Here is a 14956-nt window from a genome sequence, read left to right as displayed (position 1 = left end):
GAGACCAAAACCCATTCATGCACTGGGCGATGATTGGACTGTTTTCTAGAAGAAGGAATTACTTATTGTCAAACCTTGCGCTTTTATGAATGAAAATACATTATTCACACATTATTTTTACAAACTCTGGGTCAAGATCAAGATAATATTTAGCAAGAATAATGACCAAGACTGTGTCCAAGTCAATGCAGAAATGGTCTTGAGATCGGATTCGAGTCCTACAGCCCTAGTAAGAGCCTTGGGGATGTGAACAGGTTTCAGTATCTTATTTAATGTCTTCTTAGTGCTGGTAGATTTACTGCATTTGTCTTACTTTTTTTTTTTTAATAACACAATGCAAATATAAGATTTTTGTGACACAAAGACAAACAGTCAAATCATATCTTAAAGGAATACTCCAGTGTTTTTATATACTATACTGAATCTGTAACGTATATGATTTATACAAACAGAAATTTCAACAATTTTGTCCTCCTGAAAGAACTAATAAGCTGCTTACCCAAAACTCATTTAAAGTAGAATTCTAAGGGCAGTTGTTGAGGCAGTCAAGAAATGTCTAGTCAAAATATATATATATATATATATATATATATATATATATATATATATATATATATATATATATATATATATTTAAAGATGAATTCATCATCTGCCCTTAGACTTCCATTATACTTTTTTTTTAATAAAATTTTTCAGAAGCGTGTAGAAATTCTTGTCTGTGGTAATCACACTCTCTCTCTCTCTCTCTCTCTCTCTCTCTCTCTCACACACACACACACACACACACACACACACACTACAGATGCAGTGGATAGAGATAAACATGAAAAACAGAATCTGGAGTACTTTAACGCTCTGCACTGCAAAGCCATATTTCTATTGAAAGCAACAATTACACCATTTCAAAACTTTAAACAATTTCACAAACAGTTTAAACCATCATTACATAAACTCAGCATTGATTGTTATCTCAATACATTTACTGCAGATGTGTTTAAATTTCTACAGAAATTCACAAATCATCATTTATTATGAATAAGTAATTAATAAAAAAGACACTTTTATATAAATATATATATATATATATATATATATATATATATATATATATATATATATATACACACACACACACATATACACACACACACACACACACAAAAGAGCTGTATAAATAAGTGGTTAAAAGTAGTATATACATCTAAACCTTCACAATTAAGATTACATCTGGATAATCTGTAGTTTTCTCCAGGACATGTACTGATAAATGCTTGATTCTGATTGGTCAGATGGTGTTGATTAATTTATTAACCTATAACAGCAGCTATAACAGTTAATCTATAACAGCAGCTCTGATAGAACTGCAGCTGCAAATCACAGTTTATACAATATTAATGCACTTTAAACACTTTTAAAAGTGTTATTTAACAACAAAAACATATAAACATTGTTTTGGTGAGGTTTTCTTTGAGGAGACGATTATGTAACATTTATGGAAGGAGTCTCCAGTGTCAGTACTTCGTAACAGTTGTAACTTTCATTGTCCTGATACCAGGGATTTACACTTTCTGCTGAGGGAATTACTGTTTATAGCTGCTATAACGTTAGCTGATAACCTGGAACAAACTTGTTTTGTGGATGATCCACAACATTAAATGGAACTATAAATGGATAAAATGTATGTGGTTCTTTAATAAATAAGAATTGTTAGGATTTTCAAATGGCCATGGTATAAAAGGGAATAAAACACTACAGAACATGCTGTTATAGGAAAATAATCAACTTTGAAGTGGTAACAGTGTCTCTGCTTCATGTCGGGCCACATCACACCTCCCCGTCGTTGATCATTTTCCTAAAACTGCATATTTCTTACTTGAGATATTTGACCATGATTTGACCAAGATTAATTCTTACATTTGTTGATGACTTTCTTATCTTATCTTTTTTTCTTAGCCTAAGGATAAAAATAATAATAGATTGTCTCTCAATAGTTAAACAGAACAAAATCAGTTGTACACCTGCAGCATAGTTTACATATATTACAGGTGTTTCTAAAACATCTGTTGTGTGAAATAGCTTATTCAGCACAGTACATAATTTTTAAAATACCATTTTTAAGATCCCTCTTGTGTTTTTTTCAAATTATTATTAACATTTTGCAAGGTGTGTGTAAACTTATAACCTCTGCTGTATTACAAGTAGATGTATGTTTGTAAAACTTGATTAAATTAGCTTCATAGGTTCTGAAATAAAATGACAGTTTATTATGTTGTAGTGGAGAGTCAAATGTGGCACAGCTTGAGTTCAATAAATGAATTTGTCCAGCAGAGGGCGATCTTTCCACTAAGAAATCTTAATGGATCCATACACTTGGCTCCAGGTGAAACAAATATATTTGGGGGGAGGCACGTCAATATATATCAAAACCCTCAAATGGTCCATCTTTCAGTAAAATCAGTACTGATGGACGGACCAACAGTGAAGTGCAGTTTGACAAACGTGAACAAATGAGTTCCACAGTTTCTCCAGCAAGTTTACAGCAAAGTCTCGGAGACAAACTTGTCCCACTTCACAAGTAAAGCTGCAATGGCTTTCTTCTTCAAAGTGGGAGACAAGGAGCTGTACCTGCAAACAAAACAAAGATTCCATCAAAAATCCTCGGTGAAGAACTTTTCTAACACCGTGGATACTGACATTACATACACAACATTCTGAAAAAGCTGAAATGTTCAGGGAAAATAAGATGGGTCACATCAAAACATCGTGATTTGTGTTAGTAAAGTAAAGCTGTTCTGAAGGAAGCAGATATTTAGTCCAATACAAATGCATAATTTCTGTTACATTTCTGTTACTGTCCGATTTAGCTGAAGATGTTAGATGAAGAAGAACAGTTACATCCAGGTAAATTAAGACACTTTAAAAAATAAAAAATAAAATAAAGAAAGAAAGAATGACCTCACACACCCAGTCGTTGATTATTTTCCTATAACTGCACACCCCCAAGTGTTTTAACGTGTCCCTACATACACTGCAGTACATTTAATATATTTAATATAAACCAGACAGTAATTTTATACCAACATGTTGTTTAGAGGCTTTGTTTTGTTATTCAATAAATTCTTTAGTCATTAATTCTAAATAATTATACTTGGATGATCAAAATCTTATCATTTCTCCTTATACACATTCCATATTAACATTCTCGGTCATTTTAACGTCAATATCCTACACACGTATTACTTTAAAGCTTTCTACATGTGATCTGAAACCTAAGCGCATAAAACTTGAACCATATTATAATTATTTTATATATACACACTACCGGTCAAAAGTTTGTGGACATTCGACTGAAATGTTTCTCATGATCTTAAAAACCTTTTGATCTGAAGGTGTATGATTAAACGTTTGAAATCGGTGTTGTAGTCAAAAATATAATTGTGCCACCATATTCATTTCTTTCATTAGAAAACGAACATTTTAATTACAAAAAAAATCTATTTTTAAACATATGACTTGGAGCAAAATATTCCGAAAAACAGTCAATAAGTGTGCGGCGTAGATGTGAACTCATTTAATACTGTTTAAAAAGCATCTCAGGGAAATCGGTTGAGAAAATGCCAAGAATACATTTCTGGAAATTCTAGGCAAAAAGCGTGTCTACTTTGAAGATTTATGAAATTATTTTGATTTATTTTTTATCACATCATAATTCGCATAGTTCCATTTGTGTTACTACAGAGTTTTGATGACTTTATTATTATTCTACAATGTGGGGGGGGGGAAATAAAATAAAGAATGAGTGTGTCTAACCTTTGGACCGGTAGTATATACCTGAAACAAAATGTTTATACTACTAATAAGACTGATTCCAAGGTTTTGAGCAACAAAGCTAAACGTCTGAATGGCAACGCAAAAGTACTTTCGATAAGAAATATGGGAACAGGAAAACCAAATAAAATTCTGACTGTCCAGTTGAAAGAATAATTTAAAAAACTCTGCGTTATTAATAAAAAGCAACCTTGCTTTGAAATATCTGAGAGTTTAAACGCTTTATTTAAACTTTAAAATAGTAAGTGGGTGATTTTTTTGGGTTCTGTAATACACATAATCTTGCAAAACGTGTTGCTGTGTGTGTGTGTCTGTGCGTGTGTGTGTGTGCAGTGATGTTACCTCAGAGAGTTTAACACGAGCTCTTTCAGTGTGGCTAAATTGGATTTCATTCCACCGAAGCCCACGAAGGCCTGGTAGAAGTCGTATGAGAGACCAGTCGCTCCAAACAGAGCTGGGTCGTCGGAGCTGATCACCATGGGATAACCCTCTGCCATTAGTACAGCCGCAGGATGGTTTCGCATATCCGAGACCAGCTTCAGCACCTTGAGCGGGTGATAAATAACACAAATTTCACACATTCCTGTCCTGATGACTTGCAGCACTGCGTAGATTAAATCATCTGATTCAACAATAAAAAAAAACAACTCTCTGTCCAGCTGCAGCGCGTATGAATTCATATGACTGAACTTGGGGAATAATATTAAAGGAATCATCAGAGGAGAAATCAAACTGGCGTAAGTTCCACTTCAAACACAGTCGATCAGGCTTTATTGTCCGACGTTCCTTTCTTTAGTTTGAAATCATTACTGCGCCAAAACGCGTGCAAATATCCGTGTACTCGCTTAAAGTAAAAACGTTACTCTTTGTAATCTTATTTTTAAAATAAACTACCATGCAGAGATAATCCGTATTTAACAGGAAAAAAAAATCTAAATTTCAGCAAAGCCTAATATAATGTAGATAATATAGTCCGATTTTACAGAAAGGTAATAAGAATCTTATTCATTTGAGACACAGCCATGAGTTTCAGCTATAATCGTTCATCCATACCCGATCAAGGATAGAAAGCTACCTGATTAGAGATGGGGCAAACCTCCACTGCTACACCTATTTTCCTGGCGAGCTCTTTCACCACCGGGTGACGCGGCATCGCAAAACCGTGTCCGATCCGAGACGTGTTGAAGAGCAGAGCGTCCATCATGTTCTGATCCACTGCTGTGCCCTCGGAATCTACACAGGAAGTGGAATACATGCACTTTACCAAGTTACAGTAGAAACCCAGGCACATGTCAAACTATGGAAATGTACAGTATTTGGATGCCCGACACGTGTTGTACCAGTCTCTCCGGCATGGAAGAAGTATGGCAGTTGGACGCCGCGCTCCTCCGGCAGCCCCAAAGCCTTTTTAAAGTACCACAGAGGATTTCCACTGTCTTCACGACCCACCTAAAAAATAAAAATAAAAATAAAAAAATCACGAGAACATGAGCATTATTGTTTTGTTACTCCTTGTTTTAAGATAGAACATTTTAGAACCAGAAAAAAATATATGAATAAATAAATAAAATGAAAGAAACAAATAATACTTTTTTTTTAAAGAACATTTGAGAACGATTTTTAAAAATCCATTGACGTGTGTGTATTTCTCGCTGCACCAACTCCTCTCTAACAGGGTTTGAGTTTAATAGCATTAATTGTATACGTTAAACTTTATTATCCTTTATTCATGAGCATGGCAATTTACACCATTACGAATAATATTATTTCGAGTAATATACTCTAACATGCCACTGCCCAAGGAAAAAAAAAAAAAACTAAACTTATGAACAATGCTACAACTTTATCCTTATTGGCATGGCACAATGGCATGGATCTATAATTGTTCATGAATATGCAATGTGGGGGGGAAAAAAAGAAGACTTTCCATCCCAAATACTCTATAATATTAACAGTGATATTAGAAGGACAGGTCACTAAACTGCTAGCTCGGAGATTTCTATAAAAATTAGCATTTTTATACTCCTTAGTGGCCAATCTTTTCAAAATGTACCATAATAATCACAGTTTTGCTCAGCACTAGTATTACCGAGGTTAGCTGTAAAACAGAGCATCGTTCGATACAAGGTTCTCGATTCAAGACATCTGTACATCAAATGATACCTTCAATAGTCTTTAGAATAAAATTGTCTGTTCATCATAAATTACCGCTTATGTTAAGCGAGGTAACAAACATTCAAATTTAAAATCAAGCCACATGCTCTCTCCTCTGAAAATAGTAGCTCCCACTTTGTCTCGAATCAGAAGCGGCTAATAACATTAGCGTGTCCTTACTGATTCAATCTGAGTTAAAGAAATCCGCGTGGTGACTGGGAAGTTCTGGAAAGTGGAGAACGCAAGATTCAAAAACATGTTTGAGCTCAAAAGAGCACAGAAATAACGCACTCCGTGCTTCAGACACGCCCCCTTGTGAGTCACGCCAGCTAGGCCTGTCATGCATAATTACATTATTGTTCAATATCATACGGAGGTGACCTCGATCATTTTTCCTTACCTTGATATCGTCCATAGTGTTTACATGTGTGTCTGCTTACATAGGAATGAACGTCACCGACATTTTATCCGGTCACGCTGCTTCTGTCTTCTATCTGCTCTAGGGCTGTCAAGTTAACATTCGAACTTCAAATATTCGTCGAATTAAAGATAAAAACGCACATTCGAATGCAAAAACTGTGTGCAATCGAATTTTAAGATGTGTAACAAGCACTAGCACCGATTTGAATTAAAACGTACTGTTGAAGAAACGACACGCAGGATATTAACAATGCACTAAATGTTTTTTAAAGAAGAAAAATCTAGAAAGAATAGTTCTTGTGTTTGAAATAATCCAGTCGTGGTCAATAACGTCAGGATTGAGTCGTTTAAGCTGTGTGTGCTGAAGCTGAACAGTGAATGAACAGCGTTAAACTCAAGCGCTCTACTAGCGGGTTAATGAACTCACCTAAACACATCCTATACACATATGAGATTAATCAGACATTTACACAACATAAACCTAATATTACAACCCACCTCTGCACAAAATGACACGAATGCACAAGTGAACTTGAACTTAAGTAAGGCGCTAGGTAGAACGGTAAGTCACGCTGTGAATACGCTCTTTCCATAACAACGCACTAAAATACAGAGAACGAATAACTAAAGCATAAAGGATTCACAACACTGTATTACAGGAACGTAATGTACTCACTGTAATGTTATTATTTCAGGCGATCGGGTTTTCACAACAGGGGCAGTTTTGACATGTTTAAGTTAAATATAAAATGTGTGAATGTTTGGAGTCAAATTGACAAAAATGAACAAATATGACATGACAAAACTGACCAAATTGAAAGGATATTTTCGTCAGAAGACAAAAACAATTTTTTGACTTCCCAATTCCAATGTCTGAATATTCTCAAGAATGAAAAGTTCATTGCTCTTTGAAAGGGTGTACTCGTACTCGCATTATTATGTTATTATATTATCATGGAAACCTCAGACATGAATTCAAGCGATGCTTATTATTTGCTGTATCATACTGAATTTGTATTTTGTGTATCGACGGACTGCTAGTTAGCTGATTTGCTCAGCACATATGAGAGTGTGTTTGGTTTTCCTGGAGAATTTTGGTTTGAATTGTTCTGTTATTGCATTTCGGGTTGTACTTACAAAGTCAAAGCCTGCCATGATGTCTGGAAAGTTCCTCTGTAGCAGCATAGCCTCCTCTACCACCTGTACAGCTTGTGTAGAATTCAAGCCTCTGATACACACACACACAGTCATTTATGACCATTTTTAACACTTAAATATCTCCAATATCCTGTCATACACACAAAAATATGCTGTATTAAACACTAACCTGTGGACCGTGAAAATAAATCGCGCTCCTAAGAAGTCTGGATACTGAGCCGTGAAGCGTTGGAGCACCTCCTGACAAGCCCTCATGCTCCAGTCTCTACTGTTCTTTCTGCCATCGAGCTCATATGTCTGCGTGACACCAAAACTGTTTCATTAAACGTTCTTTTCTAAAAGGCTGAGATGGGAGAATAAATACACATACCAGCGGCAGAAGAGCTCGAATTTCCACGTACATGATGTTGTCCATTTGGAACTGCCTGAAACCTTCGTAAAGATAGTCCTTAAAGACGGGAGCATGCGTGACCAGCCCGTAAGCCACCAGGAAAGCTTGTTCAAACCTCTCCCAGACGACGTCTTGGTTGGGGTAGTCACTGTCTGGGTCCTCAGTAAATAGCGTCAGGTTTCGAATAAAGCTGTGAATGCAAAAAAAACATATTTGTTCAATGTGAACGTCGCTCCTTCGGCTGTGTGCCAGCTTTTTTTCTGTAATGCTTCAGGTTTCTTCACCTGTTGTCCAGCTCAGTGGTGTTGTATTTCTCCCTCATGGTTTTGAGCAGAGTCCAGGTGGAGCAGTAAGATGCTGCTTTGGGCTGAACAGAGGAGAACACAAAGCGCACAAAGCTATTGTTGGTGAAGCACACGTAACAGTTCTCCCTGTAGGTCACGTTCTTCACCAGCCATTCAACTCCCACCATGGAAAAGTCATGCACGTGGAGAGCTGCACCTGAAACGGATAAGAGGGAACTTCTTAAGAAGACACATTCCCACCCACCTGTAACCTTTTCCCCTATCAAACGACAGCTACCAAACAGTGAGACAGAAGGCTTATGTGCTTTCTTTGAAAAGCCAAACTTAAGCACAGCATACCACACCCGGAAGAAAGCGCCATCCGCCCTCGTCCACATACATGAGCTCAAAGACGCACACGATTGGCTAATATCGCAGGGACTGACAGAAGAGACAGAGTATGCCATCCGAAGGGAGTCTTGGCTCAAAAATTTTCTGTTGCACCACTTGTGGGGCCTGGGGGTAATTACTTTTACCATAGTCAAACCTTTAAACCCGCCTTTATCCCAACAATCCTTTTGAAGGATACTCATCTCAACTTGACCCCTATTCGGATGGGATTCATCTTCAGAGTTGGGGTAATTATTTACAGAGTAATGGATTGTACTGGATTTGATGGACTATGCCTTCCTCTGTCTAAAAACATTATGCCTTTTTTTTATTTTTAATTTTAACTTCTACTACAAAATGACCTGCAGAAATAACAACAAGTAAAATGTATCCCATGTGTTTACATGATAAGAAAGAATCCGTCACACAAGATACACCCCACCCCTCCAAAGTATGAATACACTATAGGAAGTGCTTGATTTTTTTTGTGTGTACTTTTTCCTCATTCAAACCAAGATTCAACTGAATTTGAAACCAAAAACTGGCGACAAAGTTCATAATGACGTATTACAGAGGTTGGTGCTAGCTTTTCTGGTTGTCGCTGTATTTTCATTATTTCTGTGAGACGTTAGCAGTTGTGTGCCGCTTTGATGTCACGAGGGGACGTTATTATTACTAGCGCAGTTGCAATGGCCTCCAAAATACAAAAGAGCAAGGGTTTCTTTACATAATGAGCATTTGTAGTGACATTTAACATCATATTAATGAGAAATAATGAGAATAAATGAGAATAGCGCCGACACCAAACTGTGGAATACAATCAGATTGAGTCAGGAGGCGTGGTAGTTATGTACGAGATTTCTTCCTAAGGATGTTCAAACAGTAACCTTAGTTGAAGCAATTCAACTCCTTATACAGAAGTAGATCACCAAGTATCAGATATATTTATATATACACATATACATACATATATACATACATATATACATATACACACACACATATATATATATATATATATATATATATATATATATATATATATACACACACATATATATATATATATATATATATATATATATATATATATATATATATATATATATATACACACATATACATATACATATATATATATATATATATATATATATATATATATATATATATATATATATATACACACATATATATATATATATATATATATATATATATAAATAAATCTCTTGATATAAGCTGCAGAGACTAATCAAATAATACTGGTCAGTGTTTTGGCTGCTGCAAAGAGTGTTAGATGTCTGAATATAAACATTACCACACCTTTGGGCATCTTCTGTAGAATGCTGAAGACTGGACTTGCATCGATCAGAGACTTAGCTTTAAAGAAGTGCATGGCAGGAGGGAAGTCTGGTGCTGCTATTTCCTGTTGCTTCATCTGGTACAGTTTTTTATCGAGGAGCTGTTCTTTCTTGTTCAGCACCACACCACCGCCGATCTCTCTGCTAGCCTCCATCTTTATCAAAACCTCTCGCTGGTGCGGATCGGGCCTCGAGCTGCACCGTGGCGTGAAGCAGAGTAACAACAGCCACGTCAAAGGCAGCTGGATCCTCCAGGGCGGCACACACATGGCTGGAAAGAGAGACATATATTTCACCTCACACTAAGGTTCAGAGAACTCATACCGTGAGACAAGCATATTTATAAATTAACAAAATAACAAAAAAATGTACTAGTATAATATCAGGGCTGTTCTAGCTTGAAGTTCTGGATCAGTATGAACTTTTACAGATATTTGTTTTATATATCCAGTCCACAGCGTGCAATTCAATACAAAGTAGCTTTAGAGAGATCTGAATGTAGATTTTAGATCCCCTAATGACCAAGCCAGAGGCGACAATGACTGGGATGACAAACCTTAAGGGGAACCTGTCCTCTTCTGGATGACATGGTTGACGGGCGTAGAAGAGTAAAGATAAAAAGTACTAAGTGTACTGAAAGCATGTTCAGTATGATATGTTCAGATTGGAAATAGGAGTCCTAGGATGAGTATCAGGACTGTCTTTATGATTACAACAGTATATGTACACATATGAAACAGTGGTGACACTTAGGCATAAACTGCTGCCAAGGCGCACTTTCTTTTCCTCAGTTAAGTGGAAAGTTTGATATCAGAGCTCTGATATCAGTATCATATTGAAAGGGGGGTAGGGGGGGGACCTGACTGGATCTGTGGCAAAATTGTAATTTATTAGTTTTATCAGAGATAAAATGTACACTATTCCCCAATTTCCGTAATTCTAGTCCTCATCCAAGACGTTTGGTGTCTGGTATTTCCTTCTTTAGCACTGGAGCTAACTAAGTTATTATAATTTCAGAAGTAATGGAAGTCGATCAGTCAAAATATCTTCCATAATTTCATTTATTTAAAATAAATTTTAAATAAACTTTCTAATATAGCAGGAATAGTATGTGTTCCAATCTTGCTGATGAGTGGTTTGCAAGTTGGGGTTTTGACTGCTATATTTCTGCACTCAAAATCTTTTTCTAACGGTGGATTGTGGTACCTTCACCCCTGCCCTGTGAAGGTTGTTGGTGGTCACTGACACTTGCTTTTGGGATTTCTTCACAGCTCTCACAATGTTTCTGTCATCAACTGCTGTTGGTTTCCTTGGACGACCCATTCTGTGTCTGTTGCTCAGTACCCCAGTGGTTTCTTTTTTTTCCCAGGACATTCCAAATTGTTGTATTGGCTATGCCTAATGCTTGTGCAATGCCTCTGACTGATTTTCCCTCTTTACTCAGTTTCAAAATGGCTTGTATTTCTCCTATAGACAGCTCTCGGACCTTCATTTTGGCTTATTCTTTTTAACAACAAATGCAGTCTTCACAGGTTAAACTGAAGGCTAAAACCAAGAGTAGCTGTTCAGAGCTATTTATTGTTTAAACAATCAATCTAATATGAAACATCTGTCAGTCACACGTTCCAATATATTTGCTCGCCTACAAATTGGGTGGTCTGATTCAAAGTGTGCTATGTTCTATGTCGTTTAACACATCTACATATAAATACCAGGAAATCAAAGTTGAAATTCTAACCTCTCTTCTCAGATTCAACTTTTGACCTCAAACCCAAACGTCACAAACGAATTGGTCTTGCCGTTCCGATAGTTTCAGAGGAGACTGTATGATATGGATATACACTGTAGTCCAACTGTGATATTACTGTAGATGTATAAATACGATTGTAAATGCTGTTTACCAAAATCACTCATTTACAAAGAGATTACTTAGCTTAGCATTAACAACGTGACTTTCTTAAATAATAAAACAGAGTTGGTAAGTTATCAACAAGCTGTACTTTAATATATGTACATGTATACGACTTGTCACTTTTTGGACTTTGATGTATTTTTTATACAATATACTTTTACATATTAGTCATTTCTATATTGTTTCATATATATATATATATATATATATATATATATATATATATATATATATATATATATATATATATATATATATATATAAAAATTTAAAACGAATGCTGTTTTGTAGTAATTTCTGTTAATTCTGTTTCTGTAAACTGTTATAGAGCAACTGCTTCCCTTCATCTTAATCTTATCTTTTCTTACACGATCTTAACTCATATCTTGAATAAATATTACTACAGCTGTATTTCATTAACATTAAAACAAACGTCAATCGATGTGTCCATTTTGGTATTTTGTTAACATTACTTACCTTTTTTTTTATTAACACGGAAGGGTATGATTTCTCGATAACGCAGTAAATAATGTTGGTTAAGAGAACCGTAATGTAAAGGGTTAGGGTAGGGTGAAGTCCAGGCTAACGGACTATATTTTAAGGAAAAAATAAAAAATTATGTAGATTAATTTTGTCCAAGTCTTCTCTTAAAAAAAACATCATCATATGAAAGAAACATGCCACCTGCTTGCACTTCTCGTTTCATCATTCTGCAGTTTCTGTTACGTTTCTGCTGCATTCAACTAAAACTGTACGCTTACCCCTAATTGTTTTGCTGTGGTGAAAGAAAAACAGGCAGCTTGCTTTCTATCATTGCTTGAGTTTTACTTCCTACATTTCAGAACAAAAACCTCTACTTTCTACTCACTACATTTACAAACATCACACAATTTCTCTATAAACACATAGTTGTAAAGTCACAATGTGACTTCAGATTCAAAACGTCGCGCGAAATTCCTAACAAATCTAATCACTGTGCATCTCTGTAATCTATCTGCAGCTACACACACTTTGTATTTATCACCGCAGTTTGTAGTCTGACAGCTAGCTATAAGCATTCAGCAAGTTTGTTTAGAGTAAATCATGCTAGCTAATGTCTTAGAGATTATGAATAAAAGCTGATGTTAGTAGGCTATAAACTACAGCACTGTTGAATTTTCCCATCAATTCAAATGGTCAGAAGGTGTTGATTAATTTCATAAGACAGCAGTGCAGCTGCAAATAACAGGTTTATATTCATATAAACAGGTTAAAGGCATGTGTTATTAATTTGTTTTTTATTATAATAAAAACAGCCTCTTGTAATTGCTGATTTTTCTGTGAGGAGATGTTTGTTTAGCATTTTGGAAGGAGTCTCCAGTGTCAGCACTTTGTAACACTAAGTTTTCCAACATGGAAAAGTCTTCAAGACAGATGATCACATTATCCGATCACATGATTTGTTCAGACAAAGACACATGACTTTTTTGATGCGTTTCCATCGTAGTTTCTGCACATGCCTTCTTACTGAATAGATAACGGGAACTTGTTTTGTGGATGTTCCACAATATGTGGAAAATCTAACTATAAACGGATAAAACATCAATAAAATGTAATCATTGGCAAATTTCTGTGTGTATAAGAGGAATAAAGCACTACTGGACGTCACTGTTACCATCAGTAACTAAAATGACTGTTATTTGAGGTGTCTTTTCCTTTTGTGACCCTCTCTTGTACTTTTAATTTTCATATTTTTTCTGCTTTAACCCTAAGGGAAGAATTTGAAGCTGTACTTCAGCTTTTACCTGGAGTTTTATTTAGACAAATAACTGCTCTTTTACTCAAATGGAGAATTTGAATAGTTTTTAAAATGCAGTTGTGTAGTACTGGAACAGATGTGATATTTAAGCTAATTTCAACCCCAAAACAAACAAACAAACAAACAAAACGAGCATCTATTAAACCCCTCTCATTATCAGCACTAATGCGGCTCACTGCCTTGTGTCGCGACTTCTTTCTTTAAAATATAAACTGTTTTCTGTCTACCTTACCTAATGATTACCTGGTTGTGTTCTTTTTTTTACTTTATATAACTTTATATACTGTACATAAGAAATAAATCAACAACAGCAGCTGCAGTTTACTGACTCAGTGTCAACGTTTTGGACAAATAGCTGTAATATGATTTTCATTTGAGAACGTCATGAAAAAACAAAAACAAACAATTTTCGAGAATAATTCTCAAAATGCAAGCTTTAAAACAACTTGGGCTCACCTAAAGGAAATTAGATCTGAAGGTCCAGATTATAGATGTCTAAATCGTAAACAAACCGTACTGAAGGATCTAGTAAAGCTTCCCAGCAAGCTCCGTTTCAGTGTGGTTGCCAGGTTGTGATAGTACTCCCTCCTTCACGGACGCTTCCTATACATTCATTATTATTAATCGATCTGGAAATTAACACTTTAACGAATTACGGATGATGTTGATCATATTAAAATCCCAGAACTTGGAGATATCATTAATTTTTACCACAGTTTTTTTGTTAAAAAAAAGTTTACCTAAACTAGCTAATCGTCTCGCACGTGGATTGTTTTCCTCATGTGCAAGTCGTCCTTGATTATAGATAATTCAAGCTCCTGTGCACACTTAAATCCATTAAATTAAAGACAAGTATTTTTAAACAAAGGAAAAAATACAAACCCTTTTCCCTAAAGATCAAAAGCTAACGTTTTAGAGGTTAATTACCAACATGGCAACCCTGTGCATAACAGATTTTGTAGACGTTAGATTGAGGTACGTCATTTCCGGTATATCCACTTGCCAGTGACTTGTTCGTTTTGTTTTTGTAGTTCTGTCGATTTGTTAAATGTTTCTGGAGAAAGTAAAATAAATAAATAAAAAGTCTATTTTTTATTTGTGTGTGTGTAAAGAAATCTTAGTTAACAAGATTGGTACATTTTAAATTCAGATTGTACTGGCGCATTTCTGCTCTTCTAGTCCACTGTAACTACACCTTACCTGAAAATGTAACTACTAAAATATTACAAAAAGATGCGTTTTTTTTCATATTAA

General features: G+C 35.5%; 1 protein-coding gene across 1 annotated transcript; it reads right to left on the bottom strand.

Moving 5' to 3' along the window:
- Window positions 1–2244: 2244 nt before the first annotated feature.
- On the bottom strand, window positions 2245–14287 carry ada2a (adenosine deaminase 2a). The gene is made up of 10 exons (XM_017474330.3): window positions 14159–14287; window positions 9955–10263; window positions 8239–8455; window positions 7934–8144; window positions 7733–7860; window positions 7543–7633; window positions 5172–5280; window positions 4907–5064; window positions 4174–4376; window positions 2245–2628 (listed from the first exon to the last, which is right to left on the bottom strand). The coding sequence occupies exons 2-10, from the start codon at window positions 10259–10261 to the stop codon at window positions 2538–2540; spliced, it is 1515 nt and encodes a 504-aa protein (XP_017329819.1). The 5' UTR covers window positions 10262–10263; window positions 14159–14287; the 3' UTR covers window positions 2245–2537.
- Between the last annotated feature and the right edge of the window lie 669 nt (window positions 14288–14956).

This window comes from Ictalurus punctatus, chromosome 8 (assembly GCF_001660625.3).
Source record: "Ictalurus punctatus breed USDA103 chromosome 8, Coco_2.0, whole genome shotgun sequence".
In the NCBI taxonomy this organism is placed as follows: domain Eukaryota; kingdom Metazoa; phylum Chordata; class Actinopteri; order Siluriformes; family Ictaluridae; genus Ictalurus; species Ictalurus punctatus.
This window is presented reverse-complemented; position numbering and strand designations above follow the sequence as displayed.